We start from the raw sequence: 27,101 nt of genomic DNA, 5'->3' as shown, positions 1-27,101 counted from the left end.
AGGCAGGACTGTGACCTGTGGATTCTGTCTTGTGCCCTCCCTGCCCCCACAGAGGCACCCCATGTTCAGTATGAGCGTCTGGGCACAGATGTGACGCTGCCATGTGGGACAGCAAGTTGGGACGCAGCTGTGACCTGGAGGGTAAATGGAACAGATCTGGCCCCTGACCTGCTCAATGGCTCTCAGCTGATACTACGAAGCTTAGAACTGGGCCACAGTGGCCTGTATGCCTGTTTCCACCGTGACTCCTGGCACCTGCGCCACCAAGTCCTTCTGCATGTGGGTTGTAAGTATTACCGTGGACCCTGACCTCCTCTCTGTTGCCTTAGCTTCCTTGAGAACCAGACCACATCTCCTTCCCACTGGGCAGGAAGGGAAGAGGAGAGGTTCTGCCTGACCTTTGCCTTCTGACCCTACCCTAACCTGTTCCTCTGACCTCTTGAGTCTCATCTTGCTCAATGAGTCTAAACCCTTGGTCACTTTGCCTATGGATCCTACCTATGTGGAGGTCTTAAATCCTGAAGTCTTTCTTGTCCCCTGTGGCATAATGGGCAAAGGGGTGCTATCGAGGCTTGGTGGGTAGAAAGGGATCCTAGGGTCACAGCTCTGAGCTGGAGTTGTCTCACTGGGTCTGTTCCCACAGGAGATTGCCAATGTGTCTGAGGAAGGGAAATAGGACATAAGGTTATACGCAGGAGCAGCCTGGGAGGCCCCAGGGGAGGAAGAAGGCTTCCAACAGTGGGAGATGTGTGGAAAAAGAATTTCTTTCTATTTGTATTTTTGTTGTGTATTTTATTTTATTTTATTTTATTTTATTTTATTTTATTTTATTTCTGCCACCCTGGCTGTCCTGGAACTAACAAAGTAGAGACCAGGCAAGCCTTAGACTCACAGGGATCGGCCTGCCTCTGCCTCTGAGTGCTAAGGTTAAAGGTGTGCATCACCACACCTGTCTGGAAACATTCCTGACAGAACTGACTAGGCTGCAGAGCCACTTGGGTCGATGGCAGTGGGGACAGGGAAATGACAGGAAGTTGGTGAGTGATATGGTCTGAATCAGGTTCAGACAGCAAAGAGAAGAAACACAGTGGAGGGAGAGCAGCAGGGGCAGGAAGGAGGCAGTCATGGTGCAGGAGACACTCTGAGGAGCTGGGACCAGAGAATGGAGTTGAAGATGTTCAGAGTTCAGAGACTGGTGATAGGTCGGAGATGGAGAACTGAGGGCTGGCAGGAAGGTGGAGAAGGCCGGGGAAACGGTCACTGTGGCCAGAAGATGCAGGAGGGAACGTGTGCTCTATTTGGACAGTAGCTGGGCTTCAGTCTCCCTAGATTCAGATCCAGGATGGGAATCTAAAGACAAGCTGTTTTTGCAATTGATGATAAAAAGACACAGAGGAGGGAAGTTAAGTTGTTAATAAAGTAAAAAAGGACTAGTTTTCAGGAAGAGAAAATGGTTCAGTGGGTATCTGTCTCACATGATAGAGGAAGAACCAGTTCCCGCAAGCTGTCTTCTGATCACACACACACACACATACTGTGGCACAAATGCACAGCACACATGAAATATGAGGATGATGATGATGAATGCTGCTGCTGCTGCTGGTGGTGATGGTGATGATGATGATGATGATGGTGATGAATTATTAGTGGCCATGATGCACATACAATAATCTCAACACTCAGGAGACAGAAGCAGGAAAATTCCAGGTTTGAGGCTGACCTGACCTATCCTGTGACATCTGTCTCAAAAAAAAAAAAAAAAGTTAATCAGGTGTTTGTTGTCTCTTGATAAGAGCCAGCAGCGAGGGAACTCTGGGTATAAGACACAAAAGGCACCCTCAACGTTGTCCTCCTGTAGGGTAAGGGGATTGGAATGTTTAACACTCTCCTGTCTTTAGTGATGGAGGATTCTCCTGGGTTTGGGCGCTTTAATTACCCCACACTTTTGATGCAATGCTTTGATGGCCAGAGAGGTCTCTCCAGAAAATAATTACAGAAGCTGGCCATGAAGTAGGCGAGGTCTGCAGCTCTGTTGACATCTGCTATAGATGTTACGAGAAGGTCCTTGGGAGGGAAACTGGAATTGGTCCAGAGTGAAGGCCAGGGGCTCAAGGGTTCAAGGGGTTCAAGGCCAGGCAGCTACTGGAGATGGAAATTTAGGGCTTGTCATTATTACAACTGAGAGGGGATGAGTTGGGCAAAGGAGAGATTGTGGAAGACATAATTGAACCCTGAAGACCATCCATGTGTAAGGTGTTGATGGAGAGGAGGAGGAGCCAGCAGGAAGGAAGATGGAAGAACAGTGTGACCGGTCAAAGGAGTTGAGGGAAGCAGTGTGGTGAGGTCATCAGCTGGGTGGCAGGTGGGCATGTACCCAGCATGGTGAAATCATCAGCTGGGGGGGCAGGTGGGCATGTACCCAGCATGGTGAAATCATCAGCTGGGGTGCAGGTGGGCAGGTGTACAGCATGGTGAGGTCATCACCTGGAGGGCAGATGGGCAGGTGCACAGCATGGTGAGGTCATCAGCTGGAGGGCAGATGGGCAGGTGCACAGCATGGTGAGGTCATCAGCTGGGGGGCAGGTGTGCAGGTGTGCAGGTGCACAGCATGGTGAGGTCATCAGCTGGAGGGCAGATGGGCAGGTGCACAGCATAGTGAGGTCATCAGCTGGAGGGCAGATGGGCAGGTACACAGCATGGTGAGGTCATCAGTTGGGGGACAGGTGGGCAAGTGCCCAGCTCTTGGCCAACAGAGCGATTGTTTGGAAAATCCTCCATCTTTCTCCTGAGCCAAAGATGCAAGCTTCTTTGGCCTCATTACATTTGGATTTAACTAACTTGACAGCCAAAAGATAGTTCTTCTTACTCCCTGGAAACTACCTGGGAGCAGGCCCCTGCCCATCATTTTTCGAGACTAGGGTGGACATCCATGTGAAATGTTAGGTTGAAAAGCTGCCCACTAAAATGTCTATCATTGGGGCTGAATGAGATGCAAAAATACATTAGTATAGATGTCCATTCCTGTGGAAAAATCATTTGTTTGTTTGTTTGTTTGTTTGTTTGTTTGTTTGGATGACAGGATTTCTCTGTGTAGCCCTGGTTGTCCTTGAACTCAAAAACCCCTCTGTCTCCTGAGTGCTGGGATTAAGGGTGTGCAGCTCAGTGCCCACCTGGAAAAAGCATTTCAAGTTGTGTTTAAACTGAAGAGATGGCATTCAGGCCAAATGTCTTAAATGCGAGCCAAGGATGGAGAGGCCCTTGTCGTTTATGGAGAAATGCAGGACCAGTTTAGCCAATCCTCCTGGGTTTAGCACCAGGTAACAGTGGAAAAACTCAACATTAGCTCCAGTCCCTGATGTGGGAAAGCATCTGCTGTCTGAGTGCTATCGAGGGATGAGACCATCGCACCACAGTTACCCCCACTCTCCTGACCTCTCAGTTGGGCTCCCCAAATGATGAATAAGTCTGGTGGTCATGGCTGGTGTCTGCTAGTCCTCAACCCAGTTTCTGGTGCTGTGATCTTTGAAGAGGAATTGGATTTTGAAGTAATGTCAGTAGTCCTTACTAACAGGCTATGGCCACATAATCCCTCCGGTGACCAGAGCCCAGACCACGTAGATATAGTTCACTCTCCTCCCTTGACCTTGCCCCTTAGGGGAGGAGTGGTGCTGAGTTGGCCATAGCATCTGTACTAGGTACTTATCTCCCGCTGCCTTATTTCTATAGATTGGTTAGAGGAACGGGGTTATTAGATCATCCTGGTCACTTCAGGCTGATAACAGGAGGCTGGGTTTGACAACACTCGAGTTCACAACATTCTTCTTGCCAGCTTCCCAAGAAAGAGCCTGGCGATGTCACCTGTGGTTTGTGGGTTCTTCAGACCAAGGGTTATTGTTTAATACTTATCCTTAATGTGTATAGCTTTTATTTCCAAGTTTCCAAAGGAACTTGGCCATAGTGACGTCTGGTAGAAGACTCCTTAGCCAGGCAGCTCCCTTACTGCATTCTCCTGACCCAGCTTCCTGCCCTCAGGTGAATCCTCACAGCGGCAAGGCAGCTCCTACTGACATCTTGGGAAACGGGATCACAATGTTCCTTTTAGTAGCATATTTTTTTTTGTTTACTGGACAGTGCCTATCATTCCGATCTTAAGCGAAAACAAACCAGAGATTAAAATAATTTTAAATGGACAGTTTCTTGTTCAGCCCCTCCCGCTAAGAGTCATCAAGATAGAAGCTCCAGGTTCAACACTGCTGCCCCCCACCCCCACCCCAGCTCTGTTTGCCTGGGAGGGAAAGACTAGCCCACAGGATTGTGGTTAAACATGTCGAGAAGAAGTGAGTGGGAGGCAGAAGAGGGTACTTGGGAGTCCAGAACTTGGGGTACCTCAAGGGATCCCACAAGCAAAGGTTAAGACAGGCCATGAGCCTTGGATGCCAGGCAGGAGGAGAGTGGGTGTGGCGTGTGCCGGGCTGCAGCTGAAGGGTCAGCGCGCCCCACCCTGGCCTGATCTGGCCTGGCCCGGGGTGTGGGCAGCCTGCCTCTTCTCTCGAGGCCAGCGGGCAGGCCTCATGCGTGCTGGGGGCTCCAGCCCAAGCAGGCTGGCCAGATGAGAGGAAAAACATGCGGTTTGGTGGGCTGGACATGGAAAAACAAGCCAATTAGGAGGAAAACAAACAAACCTCAGGCCAGCAGAGGCACACGCACACACGCACACGCACACGGCCCTGAATGGGCTTCAGACACTGTCCCCAGCTGACACAGTCACTCAGGCATCTCAGGAAGCCCATAAGGGGAGGTCAGGGTGCTCGGGCATCCAAGAGCATGCTGACACTGTCATATATGCGTGAAGGAGTTCGCTCAGACACCCCCAACGTCCTCTCATTCCGGGTCCAGCCCACTTATGGACACGCTGAGAACTCAGGGCATCCTCTTAGACCCATACTTTGAAAAGCACAGTCGAAACCAGGTGTGATGGCTCAGGCCTTTAGTGTCAGCACTTGGAAAGCAGAGGCCCTTGGGTCTCTATGAATTTGAGGCCAGCCTGGTCTACATACTGAGTTCTAGGCCAGTCAGGGCTACATGAGACCCTGTCTCAAGAAAGAAGGGAAGAAAAGCACGCTCAACCTTAAGCCTTGTCACATATCCAGTGGCACGGTGGAAGCCATACCATACACAGCCTTGTCCTCGTAGGAAGACAGCCTCTAACTAAGCAGTCTCACCCGAGTAACAGGCATGCAGAGTGTCCCACATCGCCTCTATGCTATAGGAGTCTTACACGTGAAGCCACCGTTGCGGTCACAGTGACTTGAAACTAGCTCACTGGAGCTCACAGCGCCCTCACAACAGGGCCTCCCAATCCCACAGTGTCCCACAGCCTCTCTCTTGGTCTCACACAGCACCCCCATCTCCGCCCACCCGGCCCCTCAGCTGGGCTCCAGCTGCAGCAAGTCACTCCTTTTCTTCCTTTTCTTTGTTTTTCTTTCCTTCTTTTCCCTCTGAGAAACCTGGTCCCTGTCAGGAAACCCAAACCCTTCTCTGTTCAGGGCCCTGGGCCAGGCAGGAGTAGCCAGATGACAGACCAACCTCCCTGCCTGGCCCCTAGCCCCCTGTGACCTGCCCATTCAGAGAGGGGAACTGGACCACTGGGGAGGGTGGGGGGAGGACAGAGGAAAGGGGTGGAGCTATGTGAGCCTGTCCTGGGGAGGGGGGCTGTGAGTCTAGTGCCATGGCCTGCTCTGCCCTCCACAGTCCGGGCAGGCAACAGAGAGCTGACTCTGCAGCTTCACCGCCCCCCCCCCCGCCCCGCCTGCGCTCTTCTCCTTTGAAGCTGGGGCTAAAGGGGGGGGGCAACAGTAGGAGCGGGTAGTGGAGGTTTCTCAGCGACCTCGGAATGTCCTTTCCTCCTAGAGCCAATGCCAACTCTGGCCTGGCCCGCAGGCCCCCAGAAGGCACTTCCTGTGTCCTTGGCCACCCCCACCCCACCCCCATGCAGTACTCTATACCAATAGGGCAGATAGGGCAGGAACAAGACAGGCACCCTGGATGACAGGAGTCCAATGTAAGAAGGACAAGCAGACAGTGTCGGGCAGAATGCAAGGTGGCCCCTGTGTGCCCTCCCCTGCAAGCTGTGGAGGGGCTGCCCTGCCCACGGTGTTGCTCCACCTGCTGCGGGGAAGTTCTCCTGGTGCCTTCCTGCCCTCACCTCCCGATGCAGAACGAGGCTGGTGCTCTGTTGTCCCAGGTTTGTCCACATCTTCACACAAACCGTACCTACTAGGTGTATGCACAAAGTCACCCCAGATCATGTATGCTATGGATGGAAGCCTCAGTCCCCGTGAGGGTCACCGCAGCCGCTCTAAGAGCCTATAAGCGTAGACGTGTGCTCCCCCTTCACTGTCCCTGGCTTGCAGAGCTACCCCCTCCCATTTCCTGTCCACCTGTCAGGCAGGGGGCAGGGCAGGGAGAAGTACAGAAGGGAGGTGTCAGTGTCTCCGGAGCCAGAGACATTCCTCACCTAGGTCAGATCACAGAAACTGCTCCTTCCAGGAACTTGAGCCGCCTGTCCTCACGCCTTGCCCAACGCCTGAAGGTGGGACAGCTGGCCCAAATGCTCACAGCATCAGAAAACCGCGGCCCAAATGCTCACAGCATCAGAAAACCGCAGTTAGACAACAGAAAAGACTTCCCAGGCGTAGTCATATAATACCTTTCTGAGATCAGGCCCAGAGCTGTGCTGTGCGACCTCAAGCAAAATAGTATCCTATCTTTGTACCTCTTTACCCACTTGAAGGCAGCCACGAGCGTGCCATGGACTTTCTTAAGGTGATGGTAGACTTGTCAAGTGAGGAACACACCCAGAGAACAGCCGCTTTCTTCTGACAGACACTTTGTACGCATAAATACTCACATGTGGTCGTGCATGGATGACATGACCAAGAGCTACATAGATGTTTTATGTTACCAATCACTCCATCATATCAAAGACATGCGTGTCACATACACGGATGCCTGCAGATAGGTACACATGTGGATATGCTCAGGACTGGTCTCCTTGTACTCCTGTGTGGCTACCAGGCCTGTTCGACTATCAATCAACAGACGGGAAGCCCAGGGCGGGGCGGGGGGGCAACTCTTCTCCAAAAAAACAAAAACATGCAGGGGTCACCCTAGCAGGTAGAGGGCCCCTCGGATCCCTTCAGTCTCTATGGAGCTCCTTCGGAAGTGGACACGTTGTGACAAGAGACATGGACAGAGACAGTTCCCCAAGACATCATGTCCATGGCGTGATTGATGAGCTGAGGCCCACAAGCCCCCCCTGCTCCCCACAGTTCCTGCCTCCATTGAGCAGGTGTGGGGGGGGGATCCTCCACACAGCCTTGTTTTTCTTTAATTAAACATCTGGCTCTCTGTGGCCTGGGAAGCCTCAGACCCTCGCTGACAGCCCTCCCCCCACCTTTGGCATCGATGATAGGCTGAGAGGGGGAGGGCTGGAGCTCTGGGGCCCACCTGTCCCCAGACTAGTACAGGGGACGGGAGGCTTCGAGAGGACCCTGACCCCCTGTCTTGTCCTCACCCCCCAGTGCCGCCTCGGGAACCCGTGCTCAGCTGCCGTTCCAACACTTACCCCAAGGGCTTCTACTGCAGCTGGCACCTGTCCGCCCCCACCTACATCCCCAATACCTTCAATGTGACTGTACTGTGAGTAACTGCGCTCTTGACCCTCGCCCCAGCCCTGACCTTTGACCTCCCCCCTCCTCATCGTGTCCTGAGTCCAAGATCCCAGTCAGCCTTGGGCTTGACCTTCCCCTAGCCTGCCCCAGCCTGCCCCCTTGATGTTGGTAACAGTACCTGGGCCTCATTCCTTTCCAGGCATGGCTCCAAAATGATGGTCTGTGAGAAGGACCCAGCCCTCAAGAACCGCTGTCACATTCGGTACATGCACCTGTTCTCAACCATCAAGTACAAGGTCTCCATAAGTGTCAGCAACGCCTTGGGTCACAACACCACGGCTATCACCTTCGACGAATTCACCATTGGTGCGTGTGGCAGTGACGGTGGGGGGAACTGCTGCCTGTTCTGGGAGTGAGCATGTCTGGGAGTGAGCTGGGGATGCCCACACATGTGCCCAGGGCCTCCATGTGTGCCCGTGACCGTCCGAGCCGCTGATCTTTACCTGCAGGACAGAGACTCCCCCAGCAGCTTTCATTGTCTCTTTGGCTCAGAGAACGTGCAGCAGGCGGAAAGGGGAGCGAGCTGGGCCAGACTCCTGCGCAGCTGCAGGCTCCCCCACCCCATGCTAATGGCTTCCTTACGGCCTGTGATGAATGAGGTGTCAGAACAGGAGACAGGAGAAGGACAGACGCTACCCTCTCCCCACCTCTTATCCCATCCAGACCCTCTGCCTGCCCTCGCCCTGCTCCAGACAGGCTCTGCCTGCTCGTACCCCACCCCAGACAAACCCTTTATTGGTCTCGGAGACTCCCTTGCCTTCCTCTACTCCACCTTCCCTTTCTGTCTTCCTCACAAGCCGCACAGCTAGATATTCAGACCGTTGCTCTAGAGTCGAGCCCTTAGATGCGGCCATCATTAGATTTCCCCCACCAACCCACAGAGTGTCCTCGAATCCAGGCTCTTCCGAGGAGCCCAGGCTCAGTTGAGAACGGGGGAAAAACCTGAGGGGAAGCCAGCAGGGGCCGCGTGTGCTGTGGTGTGAGGGGGTGATCTGCACGACAGTAGAGGTGATCATGATTGCCGTGTGGGGTACCAGACAGGCTTCGTCTTCGAGGTGCTGGACACCGTGAGAATGGAGTTGTGATACACACTAGCTAACGTTTAGGGTGTTGCTGCCAAGGGCTGGTGACTGGCTAGTGACAGTTAGTGGTGACGATGGGGACGCAGCAGAGGTGGTAGTCAGACGGTTGCTCACTGTCATTGCCAGAGCTGACAACAGGGAGGAGGGATGACGACTGTCAACTGTTGGCCACACAGATGGCCGATGAGGGGCTGGAGCTGACGGTAGGGTTGTTCCTAGAGCCAAGCATACTAACAAGGTGATGTCTCCTTAATAGTGAAGCCCGATCCTCCAGAAAATGTGGTGGCCCGGCCAGTGCCCAGCAACCCCCGTCGACTGGAGGTGACATGGCAGACGCCCTCAACTTGGCCTGATCCCGAATCCTTTCCACTCAAGTTTTTTCTGCGCTACCGGCCTCTCATCCTGGACCAATGGCAGCATGTGAGCATCCTTCCTTACCCAAACCCCTGTTGCCTGAGCTCCACAGTACAGAGAGGGAGAGGAAACCGTGTCCCCCCCCCCCCCGTAGTACTTGCACCAATAGGGGACCCAGTGGCAGTCTGAGAGGCTTGCTGGGGACAGAAAGAGATCGGTGGGCTTGGGAAAATGGATGGAGCCAAGAGAGGCATCCCCATCAGAACATGTCTTTGAGGACACCCGTGGTAGTGGAGAGAAGTGCTGGGAAGGGGACAGGGCTAGCTGTGTTTCCCACTCAGTCCCTTCCGGCGCCAGTCCTGCCCAGGCATGCGGCTGTCCTGGATGCAAAGAACAGAATGGTCCCGCTCCTCAAAGATTTACAGATGGGTCCAAGGGCTTAGACCCAGACGCTGGGATTGAGTTTCGATCATGAGGATTATTCAGGCTCCAATCAATCAATTAGACCCAGTTTAAAGGCCAGATTGAAGTTATAGGTCAGGTGATGGCCTGGGCTGGGAATCAAACAGTAAACAAGGGTCAGTAAGGGAGAGGCTATGATCTGGATATTGATCAAGTTATGATGGAGAACTCTAGGAAACTGCCAGGGATATGAATACTTGTGGGTTTTCTCCTATTGAGAGCCCCGGGCCTGTAGGCTGTGGGCAGTCTGGGTGGCCCTTGAGCTCTAGGCTAGGACTGGAGTTGGAAGTGTTCCATGAGGCAAGCCAGTCTGTCTCCTGGGGGTCAGCTTGAAGCCCCACCAGGCTCCAGTGCCATCTCCTTATGCCCTTCTCCTGTCTGGCCTTTAAAGTCTGTAATCTGATTCCTAGGTGCCTGTCCTGGTTGTAGGCCTGGCCCCCACAAAGGCTACTCACACTCTCACGTGTTCCCTGACAGAGTCCGGAGTCCGTCCCGCCTGGCCAGCTGCCCGAGCCTAATGCATTGCTAATAACCAGGGTCTGATTTCACAAGCCCCCTCCCCCGCTAACGAACTACAGGCAGCAGCTCTGCGCGTTGCAGCGCACACGCCTTGCAGTGGACCTGGCACACTGCCCACCGCACACAGGAACACACACACACACACACACACACACACACACACACACACACACGGCTCCCAGCAGGAACCACATGTGCTGCATCATGCATGGGACCAACATGCCAAAGACCGTGCTGTGGGCAGAACCCACTTCTACTCTGAGAACATGCATGTTCTACGGCACATCACAGCATTCTTCCAGGTCTCACAGGCAGGAGAAATGGTTAGGCTTGTGGCTATTTTCAACTTGAAATTTTGTATAGCATATACTCCCTGTCCCTGATCTTAGAGAGGAACAGGTGTGTGACTGTGAGAGGCGAGCAGAGGAAAAAAAAAGATCGTTTGGATATTCAGGGAAAATGTGGGCTGCAAATTATAAAACAATAGGGCGAGATGGTATGTCAGAGACGGTCTCAGCATGGACAAGAGGAAGGAAAGAGCTGGAGTCCAGTCTGGGAATCCTGTGTCACCTGCTCTGGTCCTAACTCATCCAGGAGGCTGAGGGCAGTGTCTGACATTTGCGGCTGACTTCGAGGCCAGTGGGCGTCAGTTGCAGTTCCTTTTAATTGGAGGGCCCTTCTAAGGATCAGTGACAACCTAGCACGGAGGGGCCAGGCCTAAGATTGTCACTGTCCAGAGATCACTGGTAAGAAGTATAGTGTCATGAGCCCACTAGTGAGGTGGCAGCTTAGTGTATGCCCTTTGGCTCTTGGGGGGCCCTTTGTCTCTGGGGAAAGACGTGGAGATTTGTAGGCCAAGAAGTGGGGGATCAGCCAGAGGGACTCTTTATAGGCAGAGGAGACTGGGGTACAGATTGGGACTGGAACACCCTCCACCATGAGAGGAGGGCTTTTGGTGACCACTCGTCCTCTAATGCTGAGAGTAGGATTGACTTGGGCATGTTCTGGGCTCAAGTGTATTTCAGCATGACCCTGACCTTTACCAGGCCTGCCGCCTCAGGACCACAGACTCAGCAGGCATTAGAAGGGCTTCCTGAACACCAGTGGAAGTGCACACAGGCACAGGCACACACACACACACACACACACACACACACACACACACACACACACACACAGGTACACATGCACATGTATAACAGACTAGCAGGTCAGGTGGCCTAGGCCTTATATTTCTGGGGAGAAGATTGGAACGGGAACCAAAAGGGCCCTAAAGCCAGACATGGCCCAGAGCAGCCCCCTCCTTCGCCCCCACCGGCTGCCCCTGTTTACGAGGCGGCTTAATGAGGCAGCGGGTGCCGCTGAGATGAACCAGAGCCCAGTCCGGGCTTGGGAGGGGCGCCGGACAGGCAGGCCGCCCTGGAGAGTGGGGGAAGACCAACAGGATGAGGCCAGCAAGCAGGGGGTGTGGTGGAGGTGGGGGTAGTGATGCCATGCCTCAGGGAGAAAGAAGTATCCATCCTGTCACCCTAGGGGCTGTCCCCACCCTTTCCTACTTCTAGCAGGGTGATAACACTTGAGGAAGTGGGAGAGGCCCTGCTGGGGCTAGGTGGGGGTGCACTGGCTCTGGGCTGAAACCCACAGCGACAGTGTTGGCGGAAGTCTAGTTGGTATTTTCCTCATGGCTTAGTCCTCTTAAGGCAGATACTGTCTTTAACACTCGTTCATAGAGAGGGACTCGAACCAATGGAGGCCCTGCAGCTCGGCCTCCAAGTTAGCAAGAGATGGAGCCAAGCATTTCTTTCGGGCATCTTCTCTCCGAGAGGCTTTGGTGCTTGTGACCTTGGCTCCGTGGGCTGAGAGGAGGTAGCTCACCACCACACTGCTCCCAGCTACTGAGCAAAGTCGTGCTGGAGGCCTCCTTCGTGCCCGAGGCCCCTCCCCTAGGTCTCAGTCCTGATGTCTTTACTCTCCCACAGAGAGTGAGGGAAGGTCTTTCACTGCGGCCCTCACCCCACAGGAAGGCCCTCACTCCCTCCAGGGATATATTTGTGTCCCTCTCCCCAGATTATCTCTGCTCCCCTCGTGGGGTTGGGGGCTCACTTGACTCCAGAGCTGTCTCTTCCTACTCCGTCCCGTGACTGGGCCCGCAGGTGGAGCTCTCGGATGGCACAGCCCACACCATCACGGATGCCTATGCTGGAAAGGAGTACATCATCCAGGTGGCCGCCAAGGACAATGAGATTGGGACATGGAGTGACTGGAGTGTGGCTGCTCACGCCACACCCTGGACTGAGGAACCACGGCATCTCACCACTGAAGCCCAGGCCCCCGGTGAGCCTGCCTGTCTCCCCGCCCTGCCCGGCCCCGCCCCACTCCACCCTGTGCTTATGCCCTCCAGCTTCTCCTGGGAGCAGAGCCTCTGCCACAGACCCTCTCTGGCTGTCACAGACCTACCCATCTGCCCAATATTTGTGTCCTTGGTAGGGATTTCCGGGCGCGGGAGTCACCTATGAGCCTTATGGGTCACCTATGAGCAGGATGGGAGAGGCAAGCTAACCTCATGGGGAAGCAGCAACAGTGTAGCCTCAGGAAACCCCAGATCTGGGTGGGACCCAGCCCTGCCCCTGCCCTGAGTTTCCCCCATGCTCCCCAGAGACCACGACCAGCACCACCAGCTCCTTGGCACCCCCACCCACCACGAAGATCTGTGACCCCGGGGAGCTCAGCAGCGGCGGAGGACCCTCCATACCCTTCTTGACCAGTGTCCCTGTCACTCTGGTCCTGGCTGCCGCTGCTGCCACAGCCAACAATCTCCTGATCTGGTAGGCTGAATGAAGCTGGCGGCAGTGGGGAAGGAGGGCCTTAGGGATTCCACCTGCGCCTCAGCCCTCACAGCCCCCTGCCTGTCTCCCCAGAGCCCTGCATCCCATGAGGACACGCCAGACGCCTACAGAGGAGCAGGAGGCCGGAGCTGAGCCTGCAGACCCCGGTTTCTATTTTGCACACGGGCAGGAGGACCTTTTGCATTCTCTTCAGACACAATTTGTAGAGACCCCGGCAGGCCCGGGCCTGCCGTCCGTCCCCCTAGCCTCATCACACCAAGCCGGCTCTCCTTTCCACCCAGAGAGGAGGGCCATGCAGCTAACCCACCCACCAAAGACCCCTCTCATCTTACCCCTCGGGCTGGACCCTCCAACGCCAGCGACTCCCAGGAGCCCTTGGGGGAACCTGAGGGGAGCCCCCACCCCATATCTACAGTTTCCCCCTCCTGCCCCAGCCTCCTGTCTGTCCCAGGGTCTCTGTTGCACCATCAGATTATAAGCTCCTGACACTGGGGGGGCCCAGCCATCCCCTTCCCCCCGGTGCCCACACTTTTCAGTCCCTCCACCTCTGCCCCTGTTTTGTACGACCCTCCATTGGCCCTTTCCTACTCCCAGTATTTAATGTCCTGTCAGTCCCTTCTAGTCTGACTCAATGGTAACTTGCTGTATTTGAATTTTTTATAGATGTATATACATGGGAGGGAGGGGTAGGGAGTTCTCATTAAACGTCACCATTTCATGAGACCTTGGAGTAGAACCACTCTTCCGAGGACCCCTGCCCTGAAGGCATGGAAAGAGAGAGAAATCAGGCTGGGGAACATGGGAGGAGGTTCAGCTTCCAGGCCATAATCATGAAGGATAATCCTCTAGACTTCCTAAGGGTTTGGGCTTCTCTGGAGTATGCAGCCAAGGGCAAACTTGTGGGAAATGGGTCCAAGTACAGGGTGGACCCACATGGGGGTATTCAGTCATTTGTAGAAGCTGTGCTTGTAGGCTCTGGCTGGACTGAAGGCTGTTTCTGAGTCATACTCAGAGCTACCTTCTAGGAGTGCCCAGGCAGAAGGCATTGTCCCAAGGGATCAGCAGGTCAGGACTAGTACTCAGCCAGGCCACAGAGGTTCAGAGCCCAGTGTCCTGGGCCTGACCAAGCAAGATGGCAGGCTGAAGACAGAGGCTTCCTAGGACATGCATAGGGATTGAAGTTGGGCTTCAGACATGGAATTAGGCAAGGTTAAGCCCCAGATTTTGATTATGTATATATAGTACTCGAGGTAGAGAGGCTCTGGGCTTTGTTCTAGCTCCATACACTCCAGCCCCTAAACTGGGCTCTAAGTTCTGACTTCTGGCTGCCCCATCAAGGTTGGAGGTCCAATCGCAGCCAGGTGAGGTGGCGGCACATTCATTAATCCCAGCACCTGGGAGGCAGAGGCAGGAAGATCTGTGTGAGTCTGAGGCTAGCCTGGTCTCATAGTGAGTTCCAGGACAGCCAGGACTATGTAAAGAGACCCAATTTTAAGGTTCGATTTCTCTCACAGAAGTCACTTTACTAGATAAAGCTCCTTTGCTTGAAATTGCCCAGAGCTAGAGTGAGGTCGACAGACTTCTGATGTAGAACGGGAAGAGGCCCGAGTCCTAGCCTGGGAAGATGGCTTGGCCTTTCTCTGCATACTTAAAGGGAGGTGTAGTCAGAGCCACATCCACCAGTGTCTACTGTAGTCCACACTCCCATAGCAGGTGCTGGATGCCAGCAAGAATCCCCGATGTTACCACAATGGCACCTTTCTCAGACCAGGCGCTTTTCAGTAACTTTGTCAGGCCCACATGGGACCACGCCCAGGAGGGAGATTACAGCACCTGAAGCATTGGTGGATCCACTAGACATTGTACAGGCAAGGGACTGAGGAGTGAGGATTGCCTGTCCTCCAGGCTGGAAGAGAGAGAATGTCCAAGGTAGGGACTTGTGGACAGAAATGCTTGACCCAGAGCAACCTGTGGCCTTTCTGTTTGCTTGTTTGTTTTCAAGATAGGGCCTCACTATGCAGCTCTGGCTATCCTGCAACTCACTGTGTAGATCAGGCTAGCCTCAAACACACAGAGATCCACCTACCTCTGCCTCCTGAGTGCCAGGATTTAAGGCATGTACCACTATGCCTGCCTAACCTGTGGCTTTTCAAACCACGGGAACCTGTAGCTCCCTGAGCACAGAGAAGGACTCCCAGAGTGGACATCCCAAGAAGTAGCCATGGACCTGTACTTGCACCCTGAATTCCCCTCCACCCCCCGATCTGCCTGCTGCTTTAGGCCCTGTGAGGTGTGGCTCAGGCTCAGTCCAGCAAGGTCATAGAGAGATCAGGGGTTACCAACTCTCCTGCCAAGAATATCATGTCCTTGTAATGTGTTAGAACCTTGCTCCTTGTCTGTCTTTAAGGTGGGTGGCCTGAAGTTAGAGGGTGTCTAGCCTGTGTTGCCTTTCTGACTTGAGAGCCTTGGTCAGCCCTGACCCACCCACCGCCCACCCAGGGCTTGGGCATCAGCAATCTGGCCTCCATTAGCAACATGGGAAAGCAATTAAGTTGGGCCTGTGGAGGAGGGGGCAGAACGAGGAAAGGGAGCCTGCTCGAGCCTTGGGGGCTGATGGAGGGAAGAACTGGGGTATCTCCCTGCCCCCAACTTCAAGGGATCACCCTTGTTCTAAGCCCTTCCGGTCAGTGTCATTGACTCTGAGGGTGGTTGTCTCTCCTTACAAGTCTGTCCTCTCAACCTCATATGCCATTCACTTTCGAGGGTCTTGTCTACTGACAGCCACTGCCTCCCATGAGGAGAGTCTCTCTACAACCCTTTGCAAAGGTAGTTCTGGGGAGCCTGGCATGATATAAGCATCGGTTCTTGGAGCTAAAACAGAACTCAGAGAATCAAAACATTTCCGAGGGGGCCAGTTCCTCAGTCTGTGTGCAGTGGCCCCAGTGGACCAGCCCTTCAGACATTAATTAGTTCTATTTGCTCCCCAAGGTGCCCTGGGAATGGGATACCCCTCTATGTCTTTATCTATCTATACTTGGCTCCAGGATCTCTCCTCCCATTGGTGGCTGTGTTGTATGCTTAGAACTCTAAACCCCTCCACCCCTCTCCTCTCTGACCTGATTCCTGTCTCTATATTTGTCTCTTTCCTATTCATGCCTCTAAATAAGTACTTTGTCCTGGTCCTGGGCTCTCTCTTTTTAAACTTATTTTGTTTTAATTAAACACACACACACACACACACACACGCACGCATACACACAAGACTGTGGAGTCAGAACCCCTGGAACTGGAATTACAGGCAATTGTGAGCTGCGTGGCGTGAATGCTGGGAAAAGAACTCAGGTCCTCTGAAAGAGCAGCACACAGTCTTAACCGCTGAGCCGTCTCTCTAGCCTCTGGTCCTAATCTTGGTATCTCTGCATGTCTCTGTCTCACTCCTATCTCTCTCCTCTTCTGTCTTTTGTCTCTTCTTGGTGTTCTTTACCCTCTTGGTCTAACTCTTGCTCTCTAACTCCTTCCTTTTCCCAGCTTCTCATCTATCTCCTCCCTCCCTCCTCCCCTCCCTCCCTGCCTCCTTCCTTCCCCTGCCTATGTCCAGCTCAGTCTTGCTCCCTCTTCCCAGACTGAACCCCTCCTCTTTGGCCTCCCTCTGAGTTCCTACCCAACATCCAGACCTAGTCTGTGGCCCTTGCTCTTCTCTGGCTCAAGCCAGGGTCTGTTCTAGATTCTGCTGCCCCCTCTCGGCCACGTGCCTGCCCTTCACCCCTGTTCTGAGGCCAATGGCTACCAACAGAAGAATCCTGTGTCTGCATCCCGGCAGCTAGGCAGAGCAGAGGTTAACTATCAGGCAACACTCCTTCTGGGCAGCCCTGAGAGCTCCCAAGATAGGACCTCACTATGCAGCTCTGTAGTAGGGCACTTACTACCTGTGTAGGCTGAGATTCAAGATTCGTTGTCACAAGGAGAGAACAGAGTGCTCGGCTCTGAGGCCCCGCGCTGTCCTGAACCCCTGTATATCATAGCCTTGGGCCAGCATGCCCACTGTATCCACAGCCAAGAGCGCCCAACCTCTAGAAGGTTCCACCTCTCTGACAGCTAAGGGCTAGAGCCATGTAGGAAGGAAGGATTGGGGTATAACTCTCTCCACTTTCACCTCCCCTCAGAGGTGAAAAAAGGCCTGTGCAGAGCAGCAGGAGAGACCTTATCTGCTAATGACACCCTGAGGGGGAGGGCTAACTACCAGTGAACCGTGGGAGAGGCCTGGGTAACGGGATCCCTTTGAAGGGAGGCTAGTAGGGCACACATGTTCCAGAAGAAGGTCTGAAGGGTCCTGGCTGAGGACACTGATCAGAAGATGCTGTGTGTCCGAGGAATGAGAGCTCCAACCGGTCCTGGTTTGCCTGGGGTTTTCCCAGGTTTAGTACTAAATACCTCAAACCTTAGAAAACCCATCCCAGGCCAAGTGGAACAAGTAGCCGCTCCATCTGCAACAGCTCTGCTGCCCATGCCTGTCTTAGAGGGTCCTAACCTGCTCCAGGCCAGAGACTGGATTAACAGGCCAAGGAGGCGGACAGAATACTTCCAGGACAGCGGCTTGGGGAGTGGCCACCAGGGGGCAGAGCAGGTTCTTAGGAGACTCAGGCAATGGCCCCAGAGAGAAGCTGGGCCGTTTGGGGCTGTGTACAAAGGGTATAGGCACAGCAGCAACTGGTACTGTGGCACTGTACGCAGCCACACAGTGCTGGTGATAGGTGACTGGGTGTACGGGGTGCATCTGTGTGGTGTGTTTGTAGCTTGTCCAATATGGCCACTGACGAGGCGTTTGCTGTAGCCATTGAAAGACAGCAGGAACACCAGAGGAATTTAGAGGAAACCCTTAACTCCCCCCTAAAAGTGACGCACAGGGAAGGTCAGTGCATGGCAGTGAGGGAGGGGACCTTTCAGAAGTCCAGTGTCCCTCTGTGACCCCTTAACAGAGGCAAGAAGAACATAGTATATCTCCCATGGTGTGGACTGCTGTTCAGGGAGCTTAAACTAAAGCTGTAAGACTGCAATGTGCTCCCCCTTCAGTTGGAGCAGATGTCTGATAGGATCCTGGGAGGACCAATGCCCAAGCATTAGAAAGGCCCGGCCAGGTCACCTTGAGGTGGTATGGCAGACCAAGAGCCACAGCTGTTTTCCAGGGGAAGAAATTGGTTGGCACAGAGGGAAGGGTCTGTTAAGCAGGAGCCATGACAGGAAGTGGTTAAGAGGAAAAGAAACACGGGGTCTTTGGACACAAACGCCACAGGCCGGAAGGAGAAAGGCAGAAGCCTGAGGGAAGGAGGGGAGGAAGGGGACCTGAAACAGAACATACGCACATTCACACCAGCCTAGGAGAAAAGATAGCCAAGGGAGGAAAAGCATGTTCCCCACAAGTTCTTCCGGAGGTAGGTCTTATTAATAGTATAAAATCAATGGGACACAAGAACCCAAGGACAAGGTGGTAAAACAGAACGATGTGAACGGTGGGGATGGGGAGGACAGAGGGAAGTCATACAGGGTCCGAATAGTTGCAGGTGGAGCAAATAATTCAGAAGCAGGAGCGTGTGCAAATGACACAGTGCAGGAGTGGTGCCGAGGAAAGGCTGGGGGTGTGAGCTGGCGGGAAGAGGTGAGGCCAGGGAAGCACCCGGCAGGTAAAAGACTGGAACCCATGAGCATAGCCTGGAGCTTACAAAGGTAAGCGGTGTCTTTGGAGGCCTCAGGGTGAGCACAACCGCAAATGATGGGTTACTCAGTAATGTGGAGGCTGGGGTTGCGAACCTTTCTAGAAAAACAAAACCCTGAAACCTCAGGGCCAGGTTGTGGCTCAGTTGGTGAAGTGTTTGCCTGAGTGAGTGAGGCCCTAGGATCAGCCTCCAGCATTGCTTAAGCCAAGCCTGCAATCCCAGCCTTTGGGAGGGTTGGGAGGTCAAGACCATCCTCGGCTACACAGAGAGTTCGAGGCCAGCCTGGGATACATGAAACCTTGTGGGTTTTGTTTTTGTTTTTTTTTTTTTAAGACAAAAATCCAGTCAGCCAAGAAATTAATCAGAACCACAACTGAAGGGAGGAATTGCTGTAGAAAAGGGCTGGCAGGGATGTTAATTCCATTTAGGTTAAGATTAAACTGTGGGAATTTTAGTTGCAGAACAAAATGTAAATATTATAAATCTTGATAAAATAAAAACAACGTTGGCAACATACTCTGGGGAGGAGAGGAGGGTGCAGGGACGACGGCACTAATCACATTTTCTTTCACAGTGCAGAGGCAATTAATAGTGTTTAAAACTGAAACATGCCGGTTAAATCCCTACTCTTAATCAAAAGCGTTTTTCTAAATTCAAGAGAGGTCTTTTAAGAGCGACTGCTTTTGGAGGTGAGGAGATAATTCAGCCTGAGCTCATTTGCTGCAGTTTTACTCATTTCTTTTCCTGGTTAAGTTCAAGTAAAAGTACATTTTCTACTTTTGGTTTAAAAAAAAAAAAAAAGAGTCAGACACAGCATGTGCAATTACAACTGTATGGAGTAGCTCCCACAGCACTGCTCTGTCTGTCTGTCTCCTTCAGTGCTTCTGTGTACGTATATGCTAGCCGAAGGTAAGAGCAGCCATTTCTTTTTTTTTTTTTTTTTTTTTTTTTTGGTTCTTTTTTTCGGAGCTGGGGTTTAGCAGCCATTTCTAAGTGGTGACACTGACTTGCAATTCTGAAACATCACCTACGACTTTAATAATAACCTTTTTGGTGTATTTAAAAGTGTCTGTCTAGGCCAGACATGGCAGCAACTGCCTTTATTCATTTTTTTTCTTTTTTCTTTTTTTCGGAGCTGGGGACCGAACCCAGGGCCTTGCGCTTGCTAGGCAAGCGCTCTACCACTGAGCTAAGTCCCCAACCCCTTCATTATTTATTTATAATAGACTTATTTATTTATTTTTATGTTTACTTTTTTTAAAAGAAGCATTTATTTTATGTATGCGAGTGCACTGTTGCTGTCTTCAGACACACCAGAAGAGGACATCGGATCCCATTATAGATGGTTGTGAGCCACCATGTGGTTGCTGGGATTTGAACTCAGGACCTCTGGAAGAGCAGTCGGTGCTCGTAACCTCTGAGCCATCTCTCCAGCTCAGTATGTGCTTTTAATCCTAGAAATCAGGAAGCAGAGGCAGATGACCAGATTAGTCTACATAGCCATATTTGGACCATCTAGTGCTACATAGTGAACCCTATCATACACACATACACACACACACACACACACACACACACACACACACACACACACACACGGAAAATGACAACTTAACTTCAGAGTCCCGGGCTTAAATTTCAGGCTAACTAGATGGCATTAGAGGCATTTTGTTGTGAAATAACATGCCACCCTCCTGCCGTAGGCTGAGTAACGGTGCCCTGTGTGTCCACGTCTAAAGTCTCAGAACCTGTGATCATCAGGTGAGAAAAGAACTTGGAAGGCTGATTAAGACAAGGATCTTGAGATGGGAAGACTGTTCTGATTACCCAGATGGGCCTGAGAATCCCAAGGGTTCTGAATGAAAAGAGGAAGAGGGAGGGACTTGGAGAAGGGGCTGGAATGGTGAAGCAAAGTTTGGAGTGGCATGCTCTGAATTCAGGTTGTCAGGTCCGGCAGTAAGCGCCTTTACCCTCTGAGCCGTCTCAGCAGCCTCATACACTTAGTTTTTATAGGACAGAGAAACTTGATTTTGTACACCTGAGCACACACAGCATTAGGCTCGGTGTTAGTGGAAAAACACCAGTGGGGAAATATTGAGACTATAATGAGGCAGAAAGCATCCCCTGCCTGAGGAGGGCACAGCATGAGGAATGATGGGCAGACGGCAGTCCTCTGTGCTGCATGCTGGGCTGGGTGGGGGTTGGGGCTGCAGAAGAGGTGGGCCACATGCCTTAAGTTTTGAAAGTTGAGCTGGGAGTCTGAAGGTTTTTTTTTTTTTTTCCCCTTTTCTTTTTTTCGGAGCTGGGGACCGAACCCAGGACCTTGCGCTTGCTAGGCAAGCGCTCTACCACTGAGCTAAATCCCCAACCCCGAGTCTGAAGGTTTTGCTGACAGTTTCAGGGCTCAGGGCTGGGGGAACAGGTCAGCTTCATACTCTCTGAGCACAGGAACACAGGGAAGGAGAAGCAGGTGGCCATCAGGGCAGCTGCTGGGAGCAACGAGAAATCCTGGGAGAAGCTTTGATTGGAAGGCATGTAAAGTCACGTGCAGCTTTGGGCTGGAGATGTAGCTCAGTTGGTAAAAACCTTGCCTAGCATGCACAGAGAGCCCTGGGTGTTGCGGTGTATGACTGTAATCCCAATATTTGGGAACTGCACGTAGGAGGATTGGATGTTCAAGGACAGCCTCAGCTACTCAGTGCTTTTGAGGCCAGCCTGGCCTTCAAGGTAACCCAATAGCTCTTACTGTCAGCTCTGTGCTGTTGTGAGGACCAAAGTTCAAATCACTAGAATGTACATAAAAGCCTGACACAGTGTAATTCCAGCACTCCTACAGGAAGATGGAATCAGAGATAGAAACACCCCTGAAGTTTGTGGGTCAGCTAGCCTGGCAAATTCAACACCATAACAACAAAGACCCCGTCTAAGGTGGAAGCGAGAACCAACACATTCCAATAGGTCCACAGTCCTCTGTCCCCCGTTCAAATGAGCAACCATCCAACTACAGCAACAAAACGTTCAGCTTCTTCTATGTCCAGACAGGAGAAGGGCACTTACTGGAATACACATCCTAAATCTTAGGGAACAAAGATTTGGGAAGGAGAAAGGAGGAAGAGTTTCGTAGAATCTTGTCAACTTGGGGATAATAATATAATAGTCTCTCAGTCTCCTTAGAAAAGCAGTGTAATAATCTCCGCCTCTTGGTGGTGTTGTGAGGGTTTAATAAGATACCATGTAACGAATCTGGCACCACACCTAGCGGAGGGAAACACTGTAATTCGCAGGTCTTGATGACAACAGTAACAGCAGCAGCAACAGTAAGGAGCATCTGGGAGTTAGGGAGTGAGAACTGGGTTAGTGATAAAGCACTGTCAAAACAAAACAAAACAAACAAACAAAACAAACAAAAAAAACGGGTGCGGAAGCTATGCAGAGAAGCTCGCTGCAGACTGGAGAAGGGGTGTGGGGGGAGGGAACAGGAAAGCGCATGGACCTAGAGTCAGGACAAAGCAGCAGATTTAGGTTCAAATAAAGACCCCATCATTTGTTGCTATGGGGTCTTGGGAAAACTCCTTGGTTGCCTGGGGCCTTGGTTTCCTTATCTGTTCCTTCCACCTGGCTTGCACGAAGGAGAGTATCTCCAAGGGATGGAAATCGCCAACAGGATACAGGTGCTTCGTAAACATGTTGTTTTCGTAGGGAGATTGAATGTTCACAGAGAAGGAGACTGCCTGGAAAACAAGAAAGGACAGTTTCAAAAAGGTATAGTCGGCTTCGAGGTTGCCAATTAGTCAACAAAGATAAGGACTGAAAATGTTCACTGGAAATGACACAGAGATGACATTGACCTTGGTGAGCCGGCCTCGGGGTTGGTGAGAGGAGAAGGCTGAGGTGGGGTCGGTGGCAGGGTGAGGCCCTGGGCAGCTCTGGGCATGGAAAAGCAGATGACAACATTGCAGCAGAGAGGGCCAGAGAGGTGGGCAGGGCTGAAGAGCATCGAGTAGGCGTACTTGGGGCGGTAATAGGGTTTGGAGAAGGGACGTCAGAGCACAGAGCAAATCTGCCTATTCCAGAATGAAGCAGCTCCAACCTACCATGCCCCTACAAAGGGGAGGACCAGGATCAGCTCTAGCCTTGGGACTCTTTGTTCTCTACACAAAGCTTCCCTGTCTGGGTACAATCTCAGGCTCTAGGTGCTCTCAGGGCACAAACTTGGGTCATTCAACTGAGGCCAGGCACCTCCTCTCCCTGCCCTACTTTCTGTTGTGACTTGGGAAACATTGAAATGGCTGCTGTCTTCTGCCCCGGCTTTAGTTTCTGACCTTGATCCTGCTTGCCCGGATCTGCATAACCCAGGAGAGGTGGATGATAGCATCAAATGGCTTCTGATTATTTCTCTCCTCCTGGCTCCTTGCAACCAGTAAGAAAATTTAGATTTCACTTAAGAATTATTCTTACTGATGGATTGGTTGATTATGGGGTAATAGGTATCAGGACTACAGTGTTCTCAAATCGATATGATAATGAGGGACTGAGTAAGCTGGTGGACAGAGGGGCAGTGGGCTTCTCTTAAACCCAGCTTGAGAAAGGCCAGTGAGATGGCTCAGTGGGTAAAGACACTTGCCCTCAAGTCTGATGACCTAAGTTTGATGCCCAGAACCACAGGCTGAAGGAGAGAACCAACTCCCCCAAGTTATATGTATGTGTGTGCACTCACATACTCACACTAAAAACACACTATCCATTCATGCATAGTACATACATACATATATATGCTTACATAGAAACACAGTAATCCAGTGTGCAGACCTGGGAGTCTGTTTTAGGTGACAGCAAAGCAATTACTTTAGTAGTCTCTTGCCTCATCTGAGATCTTGGGCCAGATAAAGCCTTTGAAGATACAAAGATAAAAGTCAGGGTATCCAACATGGGTGGTCTGCAAGCGGCTAAGGGGGCCGTGGATGCTTTGAATGTGGAGAAGGGGGTTTGTTCTACTCTTGACCTCAGATTGCTAGGAGTTGGACAATTATGTTTCCTTGCCGAGTTGCAGATGCTGTTATTTGCTTCTCTCTAATTAAGGAACCGAGTTACCAGCAATCAGGCCTTGGGTGCACTGAGCTGCCAGCCGTTGGGAACCCCTACTTGATCTTCCTAGACTGATGGCCAAATGGCACGGCACCTCGATGTAAAGTCGTTGGCCAGAGCGTGATAAAGGGAGAACGTTATTCCAGGACAGGATAAAAAGGCCCATTCCTCTGTTTCTTCTGTAAGTCCAAAGGCATGGAAAGGGGCTGAGAGAAATCACTCAGAAGCTTGACCAGACAGTGGGTCTTCTTGGTATTTCAGGGAATGTGGCTCCACTAACTTCTTGTGTTTCTGTAGAGTGCAGGAATAGAAATATGTTGTGTTGGGGTTGGGGATTTAGCTCAGTGGTAGAGCGCTTGCCTAGCAAGCGCAAGGCCCTGGGTTCAGTCCCCAGCTCCGGGAAAAAAAGGAAAAAAGGAGAAATATGTTGTGTTCATGCCTGTCTTCATTCAGACAGCTTTTCTGTCTGGAAAATTTTTTAAGTCTTACCTTTGGAAATAAAAATTAGTTTTGCCCTCCCCTCATCCTCGAAATCTTGTCAGGCAGGTTGGTGTACTCTGGACAGGTGGATCTCTGTAGATTTAAGGTCAGTTTGGTCTCCTTACCAGGCTCCAGGCCTGTCAAGATTGCATACTGATACCCTTTCCAAAAAAGAAAGAAAGAAAAGAAAAAGAAATCCTACCTCCACATGGGGGTGGGGAGAGATCAGAAATGACTGAATTTTCAGCGTCTCTGGAAGCTTGTCCGCAAGCATGGTTCTTCACCCATGAGAGACTCCTGTGTCCAAGGGAATAACAGAAATAAATTGAAAATGACTAAAGTTGACTAATATTTCTGGTTCCCTTTCCTTCAGAGCACCAGGAAGATTGATTTCCTGTGTTCTTTGGTGTCAGGTTTGGCGATGAGATTTGATCAATACAATGACAATGAAAGCCAGCGTGTGCTTGCTTTTGTTGTTTGTTTGATACGATGTTTCAGGTAGCCCAGGCCCGCCTTAAACGTGATATGTAGCTGAAGCTGGCTCTAGAATCCAAGTCCTCCTGCCTCCGCCTCCTGAAGTGCTGGGATTAGATGCCCAGAGGATGCTTTTCCTTGTTTGCCCAGGAGCAGCAAACCCATCCTGGGAGGAAGATGGCATCACACCTGTAATCCAAGCACTCGGGAGGCTGAGACTGGAGGACTTCTGCAAGTTTCAGGCTTACATGGGCTACAGAGTAAGACCCTGTGTGAATGGTAGAACCCCCTGAAGTCTGGTCCTCTAGTGACCACAGTGAGAGGGACTTCTCCATCCAAGCCTGGCCATTGCTGGAACTACAGTATGAGGAAGAAATGTGTCTGTGTTGTTTGAAGACAATGAAATATGAGAGCTGTTTATGACAATTCTGCCTCCTCGCTAGGCTTGATTGACAAAGGTAGGAAGCAGGCTGACATAGGGCTTGGCTTTCTGCTGTCGTTGGTAGAAACACAAGTGTCCAGCTTTGAGGCCGGTAGTGGCCACAGCCATAGTTTCCCAGAGATTGCAATAATGAGTTCCTACCACAGGAGTGCCGTGGAGCTTTTAAGATTGGCCAGCAATTGAGCTCAGAGCAGCAATGGCTGAGGTTTCCTCACTGAGCTGTGTGGATGACTGTGTGTAGGCTGTGTGGATGGCTGTGTGTAGGCTGTGTGGTTGGCTGTGTGGATGGCTGTGTGTAGGCTGTGTGGATGGCTGTGTGTAGGCTGTGTGGATGGCTGTGTGGATGGCTGTGTGGATGACTCTGTGTGTAGGCTGTGTGGATGGCTGTGTGTAGGCTGTGTGGATGGCTGTGTGTAGGCTGTGTGGTTGGCTGTGTGGATGGCTGTGTGTAGGCTGTGTGGATGGCTGTGTGTAGGCTGTGTGGATGGCTGTGTGGATGGCTGTGTGGATGGCTGTGTGGATGACTCTGTGTGTAGGCTGTGTGGATGGCTGTGTAGATGGCTGTGTGTAGGCTGTGTGGATGGCTGTGTGGATGGCTGTGTGGTTGGCTGTGTGGATGGCTGTGTGGTTGGCTGTGTGGATGGCTGTGTGGATGGCTGTGTGGATGGCTGTGGTTGGCTGTGTGTATGGTTGGCTGTGTGTAGGCTGTGTGGATGGCTGTGTGGATGGCTGTGTAGATGGCTGTGTGGATGGCTGTGTGGTTGGCTGTGTGGTAGGCTGTGTGGATGGCTGTGTGGATGGCTGTGGTTGGCTGTGTGTGTGGTTGGCTGTGTGGATGACTGTGTGGATGGCTGTGTGGATGGCTGTGTAGATGGCTGTGCAGTATGGCTGTGCAGGATGGCTGTGTGGATGGCTGTGTGGTTGGCTGTGTGGATGGCTGTGTGGATGGCTGTGTGGATGGCTGTGTGGATGGCTGTGTAGATGGCTGTGCAGTATGGCTGTGTGGTTGGCTGTGTGGATGGCTGTGTGGTTGGCTGTGTGGATGGCTGTGTGGATGGCTGTGTGGATGGCTGTGGTTGGCTGTGTGTATGGTTGGCTGTGTGGATGGCTGTGTGGATGGCTGTGTGGATGGCTGTGTAGATGGCTGTGTGTAGGCTGTGTGGATGGCTGTGTGGATGGCTGTGTGGATGGCTGTGTGGATGGCTGTGTGGTTGGCTGTGTGGTAGGCTGTGTGGATGGCTGTGTGGATGGCTGTGGTTGGCTGTGTGTGTGGTTGGCTGTGTGGATGACTGTGTGGATGGCTGTGTAGATGGCTGTGTGGATGGCTGTGTGTAGGCTGTGTGGATGGCTGTGTGGATGGCTGTGTGGATGGCTGTGTGGATGGCTGTGTGGTTGGCTGTGTGGATGGCTGTGTGGATGGCTGTGTGGATGGCTGTGGTTGGCTGTGTGTATGGTTGGCTGTGTGGATGGCTGTGTGGATGGCTGTGGTTGGCTGTGTGTATGGTTGGCTGTGTGGATGGCTGTGTGGATGGCTGTGTGGATGGCTGTGTAGATGGCTGTGTGTAAGCTGTGTGGATGGCTGTGTGGATGGCTGTGTGGTTGGCTGTGTGGTAGGCTGTGTGGATGGCTGTGTGGATGGCTGTGGTTGGCTGTGTGTGTGGTTGGCTGTGTGGATGACTGTGTGGATGGCTGTGTGGATGGCTGTGTAGATGGCTGTGCAGTATGGCTGTGTGGATGGCTGTGTGGTAGGCTGTGCAGTATGGCTGTGTGGTAGGCTGTGCAGTATGGCTGTGTGGATGGCTGTGTGGTAGGCTGTGCAGTATGGCTGTGTGGATGGCTGTGTGGTAGGCTGTGCAGTATGGCTGTGTGGATGGCTGTGTGGATGGCTGTGGTTGGCTGTGTGGATGGCTGTG

The 27,101-nt window shown here is 52.2% G+C and overlaps 1 protein-coding gene across 5 annotated transcripts in view; it reads left to right on the top strand.

Moving 5' to 3' along the window:
• Nucleotides 1-13,719, top strand: part of Cntfr (ciliary neurotrophic factor receptor) — a 38,034-nt gene extending 24,315 nt beyond the window's left edge. For all 5 annotated transcript variants that reach the window (XM_063287618.1, XM_017593358.3, NM_001003929.2 and 2 more), the window contains 7 exons: nucleotides 53-286; nucleotides 7,584-7,701; nucleotides 7,873-8,039; nucleotides 9,072-9,235; nucleotides 12,304-12,484; nucleotides 12,807-12,975; nucleotides 13,069-13,719. In XM_063287618.1, the coding sequence (XP_063143688.1) occupies nucleotides 53-286; nucleotides 7,584-7,701; nucleotides 7,873-8,039; nucleotides 9,072-9,235; nucleotides 12,304-12,484; nucleotides 12,807-12,975; nucleotide 13,069 (1,034 nt within the window). In that variant the 3' untranslated portion in view covers nucleotides 13,070-13,719. The remainder of the gene's footprint in view (nucleotides 1-52; nucleotides 287-7,583; nucleotides 7,702-7,872; nucleotides 8,040-9,071; nucleotides 9,236-12,303; nucleotides 12,485-12,806; nucleotides 12,976-13,068) is intronic.
• The last annotated feature ends 13,382 nt before the right edge of the window (nucleotides 13,720-27,101 follow it).

The sequence above is a fragment of the Rattus norvegicus genome, chromosome 5 (assembly GCF_036323735.1).
Source record: "Rattus norvegicus strain BN/NHsdMcwi chromosome 5, GRCr8, whole genome shotgun sequence".
Classification (NCBI taxonomy): Eukaryota; Metazoa; Chordata; class Mammalia; order Rodentia; family Muridae; genus Rattus; species Rattus norvegicus.
This window is presented reverse-complemented; position numbering and strand designations above follow the sequence as displayed.